This window comes from Natator depressus, chromosome 4 (assembly GCF_965152275.1).
Source record: "Natator depressus isolate rNatDep1 chromosome 4, rNatDep2.hap1, whole genome shotgun sequence".
NCBI classification, from domain to species: Eukaryota; Metazoa; Chordata; order Testudines; family Cheloniidae; genus Natator; species Natator depressus.
The window spans coordinates 128,573,689-128,592,495 of NC_134237.1; the positions used below are offsets into that span (position 1 = coordinate 128,573,689).

Below are 18,807 nucleotides of genomic sequence, written 5' to 3' on the forward strand. Positions count from 1 at the left end.
GCACCTCCAACTGGGAGTCGGGCCCCAGCTCAGGTCAAGTGGTCCAGCCCACCCCAACCCATGTCTGCCATGCTTGACAGTGACACGGGCCTTTGTCAGTTAGCGGTCCCGTCAACGCCCGAGGCCCTGCAGGCAGTGCAGGATATTGTGGCGCTACCAGTGCTGCCCAAACCAACTACGGTGGTACCGCAGTCTAAGGGTAAACTCACCTTGGGTCCTTTTTATAGGTCCCCGTCTCAGCGGTACCACTCCCTATCGTGGGGGACGTCCCACCAGCACTCGTCTGCATGGAGCCAACAGGTCTCGAAGGCAGAGAGGCAGGCTCAGCGAAGCCTTGACCGTTCTCCAGCCTCAGGGCACTGCCCGCAGGGCTTGAGACACACCTTGCTGGTGACCTGGCAAAGGCCTGTAGAGGGAACGCCCTTCCTGACATCAACAGCACTGAGACCAGCCCAGCACTTCACCCATGGCTTGGCACCGGTCGCGGGCCTGAGACAGTTGATCCCAGGAGCGGAGTCAGCCGTCAGCTCGCCGGTATGCATCGCTGTGACATGGATCCCCTAGGTTGGGCGGAAGGTCTTCCCAGAGGCGGACCTGCTCCAGCTTCCAGTGCTGCTCCAGATCCTAGTACTGGTCGAACTGTGTAAGGCATAGATCGCCGGAATGCCATTGCCGATCCACCAAATGCCACTGGTTTCAGAGGACCCGCAGAAGGGACTAATCCTAAGCGGAGAGCTCCCCATCGAGATGCAGCGATAGGCACCACAGCGAACGGGGTCGCCAGTCCACTCAGTCATGGTTGCCTGAGAGCAACCAACCACTCAGCCTCAGTCGCCGGCACCGGGCAGGATTAATTGCTGGTGAGCCAAAACCTGTCACTGGTGGTTCCCTCGATGTTGGCGGTACCACCAACTATTCCATGGCCCCAGGGCCAGTGGCTGGCTGCCTGGTACCTGTGGAACCTATGGGGCTTTACCCAGCCTTCACAAGGGCTCAGGTCGGTGGCGGGGGCCTCGGACAAACCATTGGCTTCAGTATCCCGCCCTCCCCCCAGGCCAGCCGTTCCTGAAGAGGGAACTCCTCAGGCTCACATGGATCCCGGGGATCAGCCAGTTGGACCACCAATGGATGCATCAGACCCCATGGCACCAGATTCTTCCTCCTCGTCTTCGCCTGATGAGGCGATTGTGGGCCCCCTCCCCCAGTTCCTCAGGATGATACTAAGGCTTATCAGGAACTGTTGAAAAGAGTAGCCTCTAACCTCACGCTCCAGGCAGAGAAGCTAGAGGAACCATCAGACTCCCTATTAGATACCCTCTGCTCAATGGCACTGGCCAGGGTGGCTCTCCAGATTGTCCATTTTTCCTGAAATGTTGCACCCAGAACTGGACACAATACTCCAGTTGAGGGTTATTCAGACCCAGGGACCCTATAGCCGGCAGCCACGTGCTGCCGCTCCTCCAACTCCCGCCTCCTATTTCCCTGGGCCACTTCCCTGTAGCCCTAGCACCTTCTCGGCCCTTTGTATCAGGGGCCTCCTCAGGGTGGAGCTCCCTATTGCTCCCCTGACCCTGCCCAGCGCTGCGCTGCGCTATCTAAGGTGGTACTCAAAGGCAACCAGTCCTTCTCCATTGTACTCCAGGGAGAGACTGACCCTGCTCTGTTTAGCAGCTCTTCTTATGGCCCTCCCTGGCTCTGATTGGCTGCTCCATCAAACCTTCCCCGATTGGCTCTTTACAAACCCTACTCCCATTGGCTGGGTTTTGCGCAGCCTCCCTGAGGGCTGCTTTAACCCTCCATCTACCTGTGTGGGGCAGCCACCTGACCGCAGACACGTTTTGACAACCCAGTTTTAGGTCATGACCAAAGGGTAGTGTGGGAAGCCCTGGGAGGTTAGGTCTTGAAGTCGGGGGTTCACATTCTGCCTCCATGGAGGAGGCTGCAGCTCACCTCAAAGCAGCTGCTCCTGTGGCTTCAGTCCTGAGAGACTATCTAGGCTTAGTTTGGCTTCCCACAGTGGTCGCAATGGTGCTCAGGTTTGGCCCTGCTGCCCCCTAGCATAATGACTGCATGGGACCAGCCGCACAAAATTTGAGTGACTGGCACTGCAACCTCATGCACCAAGGCGCAATACTACTCCACAAATTTGGTCCAGCTGTCCCCCCATCAAGGGGCCTGGGCCGAACTTGAATGATCCTACTGCCCAAATGGTTGCAATCCCCGGAGCAGGGAGCCAAGCTCAGCCAGTCCTGCTGGACAGGAGTTGCAGGAGCCGCCACTATGGTGCACAGAGTATACTTATTTTGTTACCCATAATATAGAATATACAGAATAAATAAAAATATTTAATAAGCCAGATTTTTTTGTATTAAAACTTATTGACTGGGTCGTGATAGGCCATCAACATTTACAAGATGGGTCCTGAGCCTAAAAAGGTTGAGAACTACTGTCAGTTTGCTTTTGTAATTGGCTCTATGTGTAAAGCTGTACTGTGAGGAGTGCTGTTTTAGCCAATGCTACTGGCTTGTTGGACAACTTTAGATAACTCACAACTGAGTGTCAGGAAAGCCGACCAGAAAGCAAGAGGGGAGGGCAAATCTAATCTTAACTACTATAGAATATGAATCTTCATGTGTATGCAAGGATATCTAGGAAGTATTGAATATTCCCTGTAATCTTCTAAAGTTATATCCCTGAACATGTGAACTAATGCATATCCAGAAACCAGCTCATTACATACAATACTATCAACCTTGTCTTCTTCCTTTTAAGGTATTGTGTCAAGGTCTGGCACCCTGACATATGAAGCTGTACATCAGACGACGCAAGTTGGATTGGGACAGTCCTTCTGTGTTGGTGGGTTTCTTCCACCAAACCTCTTCTGTTAAAGACAGACAGGCCCAGTCAGTGTGTAAGAACCACAACACATTAGATTGTAGAAACTATTGAAAAATATTGAATGCCTTTTAATTTTGGTTAGAAATGTTACACCTTTTTAACCAACCTAACTCAGGCACTTTGCATCAATAACAATTGCAATTTAGCAGACTATAACCAGCCCTTTCTGTTAACTAACTCTCATTTTCTGAGTTCATCAAAAGCCTGGCCAAAGCAATCTTGCATGGAAAACTGCCAATATGCTGGAACCTACTGTGGTTTTAGTTTTATTTTAAGGCACAACATAGAAAATATAGCTTCTTGGGCCAAATTTTCTATTGGTGTAAAAAGTTTCACCCTTTTACACTATTGGAGAATGTAGCACATATTTGTAATTTCTGATTATAATGCAGTGACACCTTCAGGCCTATCAAGGTTTGGGTCCTGTTGTGGTGGGTGTTCTACAAACCTAGGACAATCCCTGCCCTAAAGACATCACGTGCGTTCGTGGAATAAAAATCAAGATACGGCGCTTAGCCATAGGAAACTGTTTTGGGAGATCAGAGTTGCTTTGAGTGTGTTTTGTTTTTAAATGATACAAACCTTAGGGTATGTCTACCTTTAAACCGCTAGGTGCGATACCTGCACTAGCTCTGCTTGAGCTAATGCCTAAAAATAGCAGTGTGTCCGTGGCGGCTCGGGCTAACTGCCAGAGTACATTCGCAGGGGCTAGGATGGGTTTGTACTTGGGGTGGCTGGCCCAAGGTGCCACAGCAGCCACAAATTGCTATTTTTAGATGTTAGCTTGAGCAGAGCAAGCGTGGGGATCACACCTGACAGCTCAAATATAGATATACCCTTACTTAGCCTTTATAGTGAACTACCTTTCAGTGTTTAAAATTTGTTCATAAAACATTTCATGCCTGCTAGTGGCGGATTATCCTAGTCATCTCTGGCTTTGAAGTACAGTGTGGGAACAAAGGTGGTAAAGACAGGTTTTCTCTGGGTTGGAAATGTCAGATTGACTGCCTGAAATTCTTTTGTCCACAGACTCTGTGTAGCACTGACAGTGGCAATGCAGGCATCTTCACACTGACCATTCCGAGCACGTTCCTTAAACCTGACGACGGGTGAACGGGAGTTGTCACATCCATTACATTCTTCTTTGTTTTGTAAAGACTGGCACACAAAGATGAATGTTGACCTAAAATTTTAAAAGGCTCTGACTTATGCGTATTGAGCTTCCAGACTTGGTGAGCTCTTTATTTTAGGCTATGTTTTCACTGCTCAAAAAAGTTGTTTTTTTTTACAGTGAGATGATTAATGCAAGTCTGTTATCTTGCCATAAAATACTACAGGGTAGTTTTTATGTTGCTAGGTGAGTTCACTATGCCCTCCGCCTAAGGCTCACCTTGCCTAGCTGCATTGAGGTAAAAATTACCTGTGCCTTGTCTCCACTTGGATTGGACAGTGAATTAACTGGCATTAGTCATCCACTATAAAATGTACCTTTCTTGGCAGTAAAGTCATAGCCTTATTCTTGTGCTTGAAATACCTGCCACTACATGTTTGGTTAAGTCAAAACACAGTTTTTAAAAACCTGATTGGGATTGAGAGGATCCCAGCTCTAGTACAGGCATCTTGTATGACCTTTGGCAAGTCACTTACTCTGCCTATGCCTCAGTTTCCCATCTGTAAAATGGGATTAATAATCTCTCCTTCCCCTCCCCCCACCACTGTGCACTTTTTAATCTATTCAGATTATAAGAACTTGAGGCAGTGATTGTCTAGTACTGTGTGTACAGTGCCTTGCAGAGAGGGGCCCAGATCTTGATTGGGGGACTCTAGGTGCTAGTGTAATACAAATAATAATAGACTGAAATTTAAATTGGTTTGTCTTGGTTGTTCATGTTCACATTTGCTCATGTTTGTGTGTTAATGCCTTTCAGGGATTGGAGGAGATCCCTTCAATGGAACTAATTTTATTGACTGTCTTGATGTCTTCCTGAAGGATCCCCAAACAGAGGGGATAATATTGATTGGTGAGATTGGAGGCAATGCCGAAGAAGATGCAGCAGCGTTCTTGAAGGAAAATAATTCCGTAAGTTTCAGAGAATGTGCCATTCATTCCAAAAGACTCTATTAAATGTGTACCTTCTTTTAAGCATTTACCACTGTAGAGAAACTTGTTTAGTTCTCAATTAATAAAAAGCCATTACTAGAAAGTTTGGAAAATGCAGTTAAAGCCAGTTAAAGCTAGGGTTTAAAGACTCTCTTGAGAATAACTTTAGGTCACAATTCTACAGTGCTGTCTGCTAGAAGAAGAGCCTTTCGGTAGCTCAAAGCTTGTCTTTTTCACCAACTGAAGTCAGTCCAATAAAAGATGTTACCTCCTATACCTTGTCTCTCGAATATCTTGAGACCAAGATGGCTACAACAACAAAGTTTTTATATTTTAATTGTTTTGTGACCCATATATGGCTCCTCTGTAGAAGCACTGTTATATATTCATGACTGCTGTTTACATGCACACTTCTTCTGAGAGAAGCCATTCTAAGTATCCTCGGCCAGTGCTTTCATGTCCCTTACCTGCGGGGTTTTCGAAATCTAGGTGTCTAGTTCTTGCTCCCCTTTTGAGTACTTGGCCAGAAGTGGTACATCTCTTTCATGGTAGGTGTTTCTTCTTTCACCACAGGGTCCAAATGCCAAGCCTGTAGTGTCATTCATAGCTGGTCTGACTGCTCCTCCTGGCAGAAGAATGGGTCATGCTGGGGCAATCATTGCTGGGGGGAAAGGTGGTGCTAAAGAGAAAATTGCTGCTCTTCAAAATGCTGGCGTTGTTGTCAGTATGTCTCCTGCTCAGCTGGGTAGCACTATACACAAGGTGAGTTACACAGATGTCGGAAGTGCTTTGAAATGATGGCATTTAGCCAGTGTAACCAGAACAACAGACATTTGAAAGCTGCCTTTTGCTTTTGTGTCAGTTTTGCTTCTTCCCAGTGAACAGTTATAATACACTGTTTCCTCATTTAAGTCTATTTAAAACTGCATCTCAACATGTAGCGGCTCTACTGAACAAAAAAGCCATTAAATAACAGTTGTAGCTGAGTCTTCATTCACACAAGCAACTTTGTGTCATGTTCTCCTTTGTCAAAGCCATGTGGCAAAATTCAGAGACTATTTGGCTCAGTAACAGACTAACACCACTCTTCTTTTACAGCAGCTAAACATCATATGAACCTAAATTGATTCTAGATCAGAAAACACCCTTTACTTTTTTTACATTACAGATACTCGGTAACTTTGTAACAGTGCATGGACTAGCTTATCTTTTTCCACAGCTATCTACTGATGTTATTTTAAGAACATTATTTTGACTTAAAAAAAAAAAAAGCTAATTCATATCCCTGGGCACATGCATGCAATTCATAACAATCCTGTACCTCATACAGAAGTTGAACTCCTTTCTGATTTCTCCCGCATAGATCTACAAAGGGTCTTGGGCATTGCAACACTCAGCAAATTGCGATGCTGAACTTCTAAGCACCTTGTCTGGTGGAATCCACAGCCCTGAGTTAGAGCCTAGGTTCTCTGTACAACTCATGGGGAGAGTTAGGAGCCTACAGATGGGATCCACAAAAGCCAACATGCTCAACATGGAGCTACCTAAGCTAGACAGTTGGAAATGTTGAGAAGAGGGGCAGGGATTTCCCCTAAGCACTGGACTATGGGGTATTCTGGTGTTGGAGACTCATTCTCACCTGTTGCAGCTATTCCTCTGGGTACAAATTAAATAGAATCACTCATTTTCTCTGTCCCAATGAATATTGACCAGTGGTTTGGGCACTCACCTGAGAGATGGGAGACCCAAGCTGGAATGCCTTCTCCACATCAGGCAGAGTGGGCAATGGAATTTAGATCTCCCAGATGAGTACTCTAACCACAAGGCTGAAAGTTACAAGGGAGTCTCCTGCTCTCCTCCTCCCCCCCCCCCCCCCCCAACAGTTTTGAGTATGCTCAGAACACACCTACTGATTTGGGCCTTGCAGGTGAGGTAGGTGGGGGAATGCCTATTTTGATGACCCCTTCCTCCCCAGGGGGCTTAGGTATGAAACAGGGCTCTAGACTGATGTGTCTGCGTGCATGCTCACTGGCAGAAAAGTAGGATGCCTACAGAACTTGAATGGTGGAAGTTTAGATGCTTGTGGACTTTAGGTGTCTTCAGCATTAGGTGACAGCTGAGCAGGGGTTTTGAGGATCTCTATGCTGCCTAAAGCTGCAAGTAGGCACCTAAGGCCTTTTTGTGGATCTAGCCCTAATTTTTTTCAAAGTATACACAGTCACTTAACATTTATTTTAACTATCTTTGCTTTTCTTTCGGGATAACTGTCTGCGTTGCACAGCATGTTTCCCCATGTTTATTCCCCCCCTCCACACCCCCACTGTTCCTCAGACGTTCTTGTCAACTGCTAGAAATGGCCCACCTTGATTATCACTACAAAAGATCCTCCTCCCCCCCCCGGCTCTCCTGCTGGTAATAGCTCACCTTACCTGATCACTCTCCTTACAGTGTGTATGGTAACACCCATTGTTTCATGTTCTCTGTGTATATAAATCTCCCCGCTGTATTTTCCACTGCGTGCATCCGATGAAGTGAGCTGTAGCTCACGAAAGCATATGCTCAATAAATTTGTTAGTCTCTAAGGTGCCACAGGTACTCCTTTTCTTGTTGCACAGCAAGATATTTGCAAGATATTTAGAAATTTTTCACGGTTTCTGCTGTATTTCTGTATACTTTAAAATGGAGGTCTTAACTAAAGCTGGGTGAAACTTCTTCAGCAAATAGGAAATTCACCAAAAAATGCATTTTTCAGGACAGCAAAACTATTCCCAAATTCCAATGGGTTTCGGCTTGGAAAAATTAGTTTTTTCAAAAAGTCGAAACAGTTCGTTTTGACCATTTTGAAATTTAACTGAAGAGTTCAGTTTAGTTCCAAACAGAATTTTTTTTGGATGTTTTTGGTTCGTCCTTTGGACTGACAAATCAATTATTAGCCTTAACCATTTCTAGTCATTTCTTTAAAGAGCTGAAATGCAAACTGCTGTTCTGATGCAGCACCGTTATAAGAATTCACTGAAAGAACGTTAGACCACAGCTGGGGGCAACGGGAGCGCCTTGACAACATCATATTTAGATGAGGCTGATGAGTTAATATATTACAGGCCCCTCACAGTGGGGTGCGTTTTGGTTTTTTTTCTCTTTCCCCTCCCCTCCTGCATCTGCCATGGACTCTTTTTGGGGTATGAGATGGGGGAGATATTTTCCTCCTTCTCTCCTGTAGAATCCACTATCTTCCAATTTTAACTTGGTACTAAGACTTCCCTGTTGGTGTATCAGGCTTCTGATTGAAAATTGAGGCATGTTTTCCATCTTGCTAGCAGGTAGAGGGGAGGGTCGACTAGGAAATGACTGTGAGAAGTGGATATATAGTTTGCTGTTACCATCTTTTTTGAGAATTTGGCAGCAAAATTCTGCCATCCTTTTTCATTCCAAAAATCAGCTTCACTTGAGATAAAGGCGTGAGTGGAGATTTTTATATAGATATATATATAAAAAATATAATAATGACATGGGCAGATGCATTTAATAATAAAAGGAAGATGTAAGACTGTCAATATTTTCACTGTTTAAGAAAGTGTCAACAAAAACCAAGTTGCAATGTGAAAATGAGGTTGAGTGAATCTGTATATGGGAGGTTAAAGCCCTGCACCTGGCTCAGTGAAATTTTAAACAGACCCAAACAAGGGTGACTTGGAATAGCATTTCTTCTAAGTGCCCTCCTTCTAGTGTGTTTTGCCTATGTTTTTAAAAGGATACTGAAACTTACAGCTTTTTGGAAAACTCTCTTGTCACAACAGTAATATACCTATTTTTTGCTCTCTCTGAAGGAGTTTGAGAAGAGGAAACTGCTGTAAAACCCCTGGAACGTTATCACAGAAAAGTCAAGACAGCACCTTGCCTCTGTATGTGTCGTCCACTAATCTTCAGCTGCCTGAATGTGACTGATACTTGGTTTTGAATTTGACTTTAAAGCCATAAACTTTATTTCACTGTCTCCTGCTCAGAAATGGTCACCTGATTGTACATCATAGCAAATTAATAAATCTATCACTAAATTTGACTTTTGAATTCTGCAGCTCAGTGATTTTTTTTTTTTTCCTCCCCCTCATTGCAAGACAGCTTTTTAAGGGGAGAAAAAAACAGCACAATCCTATTTGGAAGCATTTGAGAGCATTTTTATAGCTTTAGATTTATATACTCATTGCACTCCGAGTTAATGTAGCTTGTACAAAGATGCATTGAGTGGGGTAAGATACCCGCTTTGTGAGCACGCACGTTTTAAAAACCAAGCAGTCTTTCTTGCTCGTTAGTGACTAGGAAATACTTTTTGAGCTTTAGGCAAAAGTTGATGCCGTCCATTGAATTACTGCTGTTGGATCCACAGAGTGTGTTCTGCTGATCCTTGCAGCTGGCTATGTTGGTATACGTCAAAATGTATTATTCAGAGCTGCTGAACCATACAGAGCATAGCCCCACATTAGTGAGGGGCTTGTTATTTTGTGTAATTTCTGGGGAAAGCTTCAGAGAGTTTGTCTTCCTTTTAATGACAAGGATTTCACTTGAAACACTTGTCCAGAGTGGAGCCAATGCCCCATAAATGCTTTAATTGATATTTCAGAGTTATATTTATGTTCATAAGAGTTTAAATCATAGTTTCCCATGAAAATGCATATTCATACTGTGTGTAACTTGGAAATCGCATTCTTTCTGCTTATATTACCTTAACTTTTCTTCTTTTAACCTTAGACAGATGGTGCTTTGCTTTGAATGTTTTGAAATACTGATAATGTTAGGGCTTGCTGCAGTGTAAAAAAAAAAAAAAAAAAAAAAAAAAAAAAATTCTGAAAACAAATGTGCCGGGGTATATTTCTTGTAAATGATCCACCAGTGCTACATGCGAAGGTCCTATTTTACTGTAGGAATAGAGCAAATTGAGTGCCTGTGAATGAGTATTACAAGTTATAATAAGTGACTGAATTTAGGATTGCTTTCATTATAAACAAATAAAATCAGCTAGGGAAACCAAAATTAGCTGCTTATGTAACATTTCTTGAAGAACAAATGCTATGCCATAACAATTCTATTCCAAAACCTCATGTCCTTATTACGTAAAGCTGTAGTTGGGGTTTTCAGCAGCACACTCTGCAGTTTGTCTTGATGCTCCATGGTCAGTGGCGAACAGGTTTTCTAAGGCGACTGTTTCAGGTCTCGGAAACCTCGGTCCTGAAGCACTGGAAACATACTCTGTCAATATTACCCTGGTATTTACAAGGTGGGCTATTAGATACAAATACAATATTCATCTCAGTTTAGTTTACAGAAGTAACTTGTCCTAAGACTGTCACTGGATGGTTGAAGGTGGTATGAGTCGGATAAATAGCACATTTGCACAAGACTTTCAGAAAGAGTTGACAAGGTTTCTCAAGGCTCTTAAGCAAAGTAGGCAGTCATGGGATAAGAGGGAAGGTCCTCTTATGGATTAGAAGACGAAACAAAGGGTAGGAATAAACGGTCAGTTTTTACAATGGAGAGAGCTAAATATTGGTATCCCCCAAGGGATCTGTACAGGTACTAAAGCTGTTCAACGTATTTGTAAATCTGGAAAAAAAGAGTAAACAATGAGGTGGCATAGTTTACAGACAATACAAAATTACTCAGAATCGACAAGTCCAAAGCAGACTGTGAAGAGTTACTGGGTGCCTGGGCAACAAAATGGCAGATGAATTTTAAAGTTGATAAATCCAAAGTAATTTACATTGGAATACACAATCCCGACTAGCCATATAAAATGATGGCTGTTACTATTCAAGAAAGAGATCTCAGAGTCATTGTGGATAGTTCTCTGAAACCATGTGCTCCAGGTGCAGCAGCAGACAAAAACTAACAGAATATTAGTAACCATTAGGAAAGAGAGATAATAAGACAGACAGTGTCATAATACCCGTGTACAAGTCCATGGAATGACCACACCTTCAATACTGCATGCAGTTCTGGTCTCCCCTCCGTCCCCTAAATAAATAAAATAAAATTTGAAGTACAGAGAAGGGCAACAAAAATGATTTGAGGTATGGGACATCTTCCATATGAGGACAGAAGAAAAAGACCAGGACTGTTCATCTTAAGAAAGAGATGACTAAGGCAGATATGATAGAGGTCTATAAAATTATGAATGGTGTAAAGAAAGTGAATAAGGAAGTGTTATTTACCCCATCATGTACCACAAGAACCAAGGATCACCCAATGAAAATAGGTTTAAAACCAATGTGATGAAGTACTTCTTCACACACACTACTTAACACAGTTAACTTGTGGAGCTTGTTGCCATGGGATGTTGTGAAAGCCAAAGGTATAGCTAGGTTTAAAAAAAGTGGATAATTTCATGGAGGATATGTTCATCAATGGCTCTTAGCTAAGACAGTCAGGGACAAAACCCCATGCTTTGGGTGTCCCTAAACCTCTGACTGCCAGAAGCTGGGACTGGACAAATTCTCCTCTTTGGTTCATTCCCTCTGACACAGCTGGCACTGGCCACTGTCAGAAAACAGGATACTAGGCTAGATGGACAATTGATCTTATCTAATAGGGCTATACTTATGTTAGACTTTATAATAGTAATTTCTTAGTTATTCTTGCTAATATGCTGAGTTTTGCAACCTATGCTTGGTTTAATCTGGAACATTTGCTGATTAGGAGAGAGAAATTACAGTTATAAAGTTTAATTTATGAGAATGTATGCCTGCCTCTTAACCAATAAGCTGTGACGGCTTTGAGACCACTGTAGCAGTGACCCCCTATTAATAGTTGAGTTGCTTTCAGTGGTGTGCTGATGCTTGCCCAGGGACAGTTCTCAGCAGGCACCTACCGCTCAACTTGCATGAACTTCCACGCCATTAGAAGTATGACATGCAACATCGCACCCACCTTCAGTGTAATAAGCTGCCTACTGGAGACTGCTTCATTAAAGCCCTTTCAGGGGCACAGACTACCATAAAACCAATGGCAGTTATCCGGTGACAGAATGCCACCTCTACTTCTGAAAAGTGGTGTTTTAAATTGCATGTGACCCTGCTTTAACAATTACAATACTTCACCACCGGCTATTCACTAGCCAGCCAGCTAGCTGTTCTCCTAGATAGTAGGACAGCCTCTGCTAGCCTAGAACTCTGCAACACTTACAGACGTGGGCGAAGTATATCCTTACCTGGATATAAAGCTTAATTTGTGCAGCTGCCTCTGAAGTGAGAGTATAACTCTTAACAAATGTAAGTTGTCAGCTCCTGCTGCTGTTACAGTTTCATAGGCAATGTATTTTTTTTTTTTAAATTGCTTCAAGAACGTGGTGTGTTAATGTTTCATGTGCTTGTGAATAAATACTTTAAAAGGCTGGAATGGGAACATTAGCCCTCCTTTGTGCCCCCCCCCAAAAAAAGAAAAAAAGAAAAGGCAAATACCTTCTACCATTAAGTCTTGTTACAGTTTTGGTTCACTGATCTTCTGTTTCCCTGTAACTTAATTCCTGCTGATGGAAAAAGAGAGAGTGCCTGCTTGTAATGACAAGCTAACTGTCAAGACTTACTAAATGTAATCATTTTCCAAGAGGCCGATTCTAAATTTGAAGGGCCTAATTTTAATTGTCTCCTGCTTATGTTCAGGCTGTATAAGTCACTCATGCCTCCAAAGGAGGAGCAATAGCAGAGGCTTCATTTAAGTTAATGTAAGAAAGTTTAGCATAGAACAATTTCTGCTATATATTTAAAAAATGGCCATAGGTCTATTCTACATTCCTTTTCATTGATCGCTGTGTCTGCCCTTGGACACTATGACCTTATCTTCTCACTAACACTGGTGTATGTCCATTGACTTCAGTTGAGTTATTCCTGATTTACGAGGAAGAGGAGAGTACTGGGCCCAGTGAGTGCATACTGTGTATATACAAATCAGCATATTGATTGGCCTGGCAGTCTATGCAATAATTCTAAAAATCATCTTTTTATGTGTGTATTCTACATGGCTTACATGATTTCTAAGGGTCAGCCATTTGCTTCCTTCTGGAATGTTAGGGATATGACTATTTTTGACTAGTCTCCCTATGTGGAAACTTACCTTCTGTATTTAAAAAGCTGTTATGAATTAAAGACCCTATTAAGTTCAATAAAATGAATTCCTGGGAACATGGGCTAATAAACACTAATGCCATCAACCTCCATAAAATGGGTTCATTTGAAAGTGGAATTTAATGACAGCAGAGCATTTTAAACATAAATCTATAGGACTTTTAAAACATGTTTTTCACCTGGAATTCAGGTCATATTCATTTACTGTACTGGTGGTGAAAAAGCCTTGGTGGATCTTTGACTAAGGTTACTTGCTTCTGCTGTAATGTCTGCAAGATATCAGTCAGCACCTGATGGCCGCATCAGAGGCAAAAAATCCCAAAACTTCTAAGCAGTTTGGAATCATGAAGTTGTGTGTGGAGCTAATGAATATAACCATGTGTTCTTCTTACTGTTAGCCTTGTCCTCCCTTGCCCTTCCCGCCTATTGTTCATTACTTGTCATGTCTTGTGTTAAACTCAACTGTAAGTTCTTCATGACAGGTCTGTGTCTTCCTATACTTTTGTACAGCACCTATCGCAGTGGGGACCCAATCCTGATTGGTGACTTTAGATGCTCCCCTCCTATCAATAAATAACACAGGCATGGTGACTCCGCACACCAGATAGTTTGCAGTTGCCCAAAGCAACCATGAGATGATGCTCATCACAATTCAGTTTAACATCTTACAAAATGAAATGTCCTGTCACTTTTGCTTTACTCTCTATTTTGGCCACTGCACTTCCAGCGCACTTATAAAGATGGGAGCCCAAACTGTGTTTTAATAGCTGTGCTACCAAACAACATAAAAACCAGGCAAATGAGCAGAAATTTATTTTCTGAATGGCTCATGACATGGCCGCTGGGCTGCAGTCTGTACATTTACTGCAGTTTCACTATAACAACATGTTTTAAAAGACCATTATGTATCTGCAGAATACAGAGGTCACTGTGAGCGACTGTGGCAGTTCCCAACAAAAATGGTGATACATTTGATTCAGCGATGGCATGGGGTGTAGGGACTATTCTTTCCGTCCTGTTAATTCGGATATTTTGGAGGGTTTTTCTATAAACAGAGGCTTATTCCCTTTGCCCTTTCTAATCACACAACTACTGCATGAGCATAGGCCAGTGTTTTCAAAAGTGGCTTCTCAGCTTATAACATTTTATAGATTTCAAAGCCAGAAAGGACCATTGTGATCATCTATTCTAATCTGTATAACTCGGCCCAGAGAACTGCTCCAAAATAATTCCTAGAGCAGATTTTTTTAGAAAAAAACATCCGCTCTTGAGTTAAAAATTGCCAGTGATGGAGCATCCACCACTGTCCTTGGGAAATTGTTCCAATGGTTCATTACTCTCACTGTTAAAAATGTGCACTTCTTTCCTCGTTTTATTTTGGACTGTGTATCCCACTGTTGATTTCATTAGAAGCTGCAGGTGTGCAGCACCTCTGAAAGACAGGCCCAAGGTTTTGCAAATTGCAGACCAAAACGGAGGGCACCCAAAATCAGAGCACGTTTGAGAATTTTGACCTGTCTTTCTACCAGGAGACCTTCAAGGATCAGCTTCACAGAGAGCCTGATTCATCAACAGGTGCCATTCCATGTGTTTCAATGGGCTTTTGGTCAGGCCTATGAGCCTCCTTGGACTCAGCCTTTACCCTTCCATGAAGCCTCAACTTTTGGATGTGTGTTACCTCCTGAAAATTAGCCATCACTAGAGCTAACTGACAAGTTGCATCAAAATGTTTTCATAGAGAATTGGGTTTTTAACTGAACACACTTTCACAGAAGGTGCCTGCTTTCTGGGGGAAATGTTTGATCGTTGTAAAAAAAACTGAATGTTGTGAAAACTGAAATATTTCAATTTGAAAATGCTACTGTACTGTCTCATGGGATTTGTAGTTTGGTTGCCTCGGAACCTCATTCACCTCTATGGTCCTGTTTCCCCAGGCAAAGTACACTTCCGTGCCTGCGTCATGGCTAGGTTCTCCGACGCTGCTCTGCACACTTCATGAGTTGTCTGTTTCTGTCTGACTTCCTGTGTGATGCACTTCTGAGAGGCATGCCCATGCCTGCTTTACAAGTGACAAGGTGCTCGAACTTGACAGGTACCCAAGATGTTCAGGGAAGTTTGGTGGTGGTGGGCAGGGGTGTATAGTTTTTTTTTTTTAACTTCCAAAACAATGCTTGCCAAGTTCACTTCTATAGAAGTGGGTTAAGCAGTGAGCCACTGGGCATTAGTAAATGCAACATAGTCCTTTTCACATGGTATTCATTAATACTGGAGACAAGGCCACCGTCCATGTATTGCCTAGCACTAGTTGAAAAATGTTTGGTTTTTTTCATGTGGAAAATTTCAATGAAAACAACTGCCAATAAAAAAAAATCATTGTAATCAATTTTTTCTATGGAAAAACTTCAGCTTTTCTGTGAAAATTCAAATACCAAAAATTGCCAGCTGAAAATCTACACGCTTGGTCGGAAATCCCAGATGTTTTGATTTGGAAACGTAGCTGTGCTCCCTCATGCTGCCATTATCCTCTATGGACATCCTCTATCCTTGGCATGAATATATCTCCCAAGATGCAGTGCAGTCCTCAGAGAGGCATCAGGGCAAGGGCTCAAAGAAGCACCTTCCTCACTTTGAAATTGGATGAGTTTTAAATTGAATTTCTAGAGGTGCTGAGATCCTCTGATACCTTCTTTGTGTTTGCTCTTCTGCCCACTAACAGAATAGAGCATTGTTAGGCTCAATCAGAATTTTTTTTAAGCAATATCATATTAAAATTAAAAAGAACCAAAGATTTCTGCAGTCATTGGTTGCTCCCCTGAGCTATGGATAGAGAAAATTAAACTGGGAAGAAAAGATTCTTCTCAATTACTTAGCTATATGAGCACGAGGCACTGCGCCGTAGAGCATGTGAATCGTGACAGCGTTGCCACTTAGACATGATTGATGTGTCGCGGCAAGCAAGCCTTGGGGTGGACATGATGTGCCCTTTTGGGCCTGTTTCTGAAATTGTTCCACACACTTAACTCCCGTTGACTTCCAGCAACCAACAACCAGGCTGCTGGTGTTCAAATTTTGCACACGGGGCACTCAATCACTCACAAAGCAGTCCAGGGCTTTGTGCCTTACGAGCAGAGTTTGAGAATATCTGTCATATTTGAACCAACGCAAAAAAATAAAAATTGCTCCTCCAGAGTAGTTTTGTCACATCTAAATTGTGCTGTGCGCCTTGGCCTCGCTTCTGGAGGGTTTGTGCCATAGGCAGGAAATGCAGAAGTCTCAGGCTTGCGCGCCGAACCTCTGCCTGCCCCTCATCCCTCTCCTCTCGGACAAGAACAGTTAGGCTATTGGGGATCATCAAACTCTGGGGGGAGAGGTAGGTGGAAGGCATAGCCCTCTTTCCCCAAGGTGGCCCCTGAACATGTTGTGTCCCAGTAAGTGTCCAGGGGTCTCCTGCACCTGCAAGTCCATCCGCGTGCAATGATTGTGATGCTAGAATGCCACTGGCTTGCGCCCTCTCCTCCACCACATAAGTGAATCAGGATTAACTCCACCAGGAGTTACACTGCTGCGCGATCAGGATTGGGGCCTGCAAATCAAGGTGCGCATTCAGCAAAGCACTGAAGCAGCTGGATAGTTTGGGGCAGGGCCCAGAGTCAGCCCTGTTAGCTCAACGGAATTGCACCAGAGATGAGTTTTAAGCCACTGAGCCAGAATCTCAGCTCATGTGGCTGTATTACCTTCAATGGCCCAATTTATACCTTTCAGTTGGGAACCTGACCCCCTTTGTATTTAAGGGTACGGCTATCCTGCAGTCAGAGGTGTGATTGCCGCTCATGTCGGCATACTCATGCCCCCAGCACAAGGGGCTTCATCAGCAGGCTCCCAGCTAGGATAAATAGCACATCCCCTCTCCACCCCCACCAGAGGGGCTGCTGGGGACATGGTCAGGACATTTGTGCATCCTTGCTGTTCTGCAGTGACCCACAGCAGCTATGGCGAGAGTGGAGCAAGTTAGTGCAACAGTCAAGGTTTTGCAGCCCTAGGCTAAGGGAGCTGCTGTGTCGCCCCCTTGGACCCTGCACTTAGCTCTGTAGCAGCAGGGATGGATTCAGACGTGACTACCTATAAATCAGCAAAGGCGCAACAGAGCTTACAGTCTAAACAGACAAACCTGCAAGGAAACATTATCATCCTCATTTCACCCGTAGGGAACCGAGGCACAGAAGGATTAAACGGCTTGCCCAAGGTCACAAAAGAAGTCTGTAGCAGAGCCAGAAATCAAACACAGCTCTCTGGAATCCCAGGCCAGCATTTCAGCTATGCCCCAGCTCCTCCTCTCTGCTTATAGTGTAGATAAACAGTCATAGACAATTAACCTTCTTTATTATAGTATCATTTCATGTGTATGCGAGGGAAGCAATAACCCACTATTTTTCAATTGGTCCTGTTTACTCGATGGCCTATTTCTGTTGCAAAACCTCTGCTAAACAAGTGATTTAATATGTCTTTTATAAATGAACCGGCAACACCGGGATCTGTATCTGTAACACAGAAAGCCAACCCACACACCATTAATCCATGCTTTTTTGCAGCAATGGGAAACAATATCATTCGAAACCATTGCACATTGTAATCGGATTGTACATTTTATGACGGCGGCTTCCAAAAAAGTAAACAAGAATTAGTGAACTAAAGAAAATGGGCTCTGCTAATTTCCAGGTGGGCTTGGTTCTACGCTGGCCAGCCTGAGAAATAGTATCTTTTAACTAGGACATGCCCAGGGCTGGCCTGGCTTGCTGATATCAATCATGCCTTAGGGCAGGGGTAAGAAATTGTTTTTTGTCATGGTCCAAATTTCTTGGTCAAGGCATAGTCACAGTCCAGACCACTGTTCTCTCTAAGCTGTGCGTGTGTGCGCGAGCACACAGATCCTAAACCCCACGCACGCGGCGACACACCGCACGCACAAACATTTGCACAGCAATTTGCAGAGAAGAAATTTTTTGCGCACACGGCCTGTCAAAAATTTGAGGGAACGTTGGCCCAGCTCCCCTCCTCTAACTCCCCAGTCGCCCACCCGCCTCCCCCAAAGCTCCATGATTGTCTGCCAGCTCCCTGCCTAGAGAGTTAGGTCACCTTATTTCCCTAAACTGAAAATGGGACACATGGGGCTGGCCTGAGCCACTTGGTGTTGATGCTTCCTCCCACCCCCACCCCCCCCAAAAAAACAAACCCACACATTCCCCCATGCCCCCAGTTGAGCCAAGCAGTGGAGACGGGGCAGGGGGCAAGGAATGGGTATGGGCTGGGATCTGGGCAGCAAAGCAGGATGTGTATGTGTGTGAGGCCTTGCTCAGAGCCAGGCGGTGACGCTATTGGATTATGATCCAGCTAGCAGTGTGATGCCCCTTTGGAAGCTGGGATAGCAGAGGGACAGGAAGGAGGCTCCGGGTACTGGGAGGGACTGAGGAGACTCCAGATAGCAGCCCTGGGGAAATGGGAGGAGGCCAGGATGTGGGAGAAGTGGGTGACTGGAGGCGGACTGTGGAGGGAAGAGGCCTGTTTGGGAGGGGTTGGGGGCTGGAGAGGGCTCCAGGAACTGGCCCCGAAGGATGTGGGGTAGGGAGGACATCAGGGCAGGGTGGAGGGCTCTGCGAATTGCTCAGCAGCAGGGAGCATAGAATCATAGAATCATAG

The 18,807-nt window shown here is 44.1% G+C and overlaps 1 protein-coding gene across 1 annotated transcript in view; it reads left to right on the top strand.

The window, feature by feature from the left end:
* Positions 1–12,372, top strand: part of SUCLG1 (succinate-CoA ligase GDP/ADP-forming subunit alpha) — a 33,901-nt gene extending 21,529 nt beyond the window's left edge. Inside the window, exons 6-9 of the mRNA XM_074951901.1 lie at positions 2,773–2,856; positions 4,827–4,978; positions 5,573–5,761; positions 8,827–12,372. Coding sequence (XP_074808002.1) covers positions 2,773–2,856; positions 4,827–4,978; positions 5,573–5,761; positions 8,827–8,853 — 452 coding nt within the window. The 3' untranslated portion in view covers positions 8,854–12,372. The remainder of the gene's footprint in view (positions 1–2,772; positions 2,857–4,826; positions 4,979–5,572; positions 5,762–8,826) is intronic.
* The last annotated feature ends 6,435 nt before the right edge of the window (positions 12,373–18,807 follow it).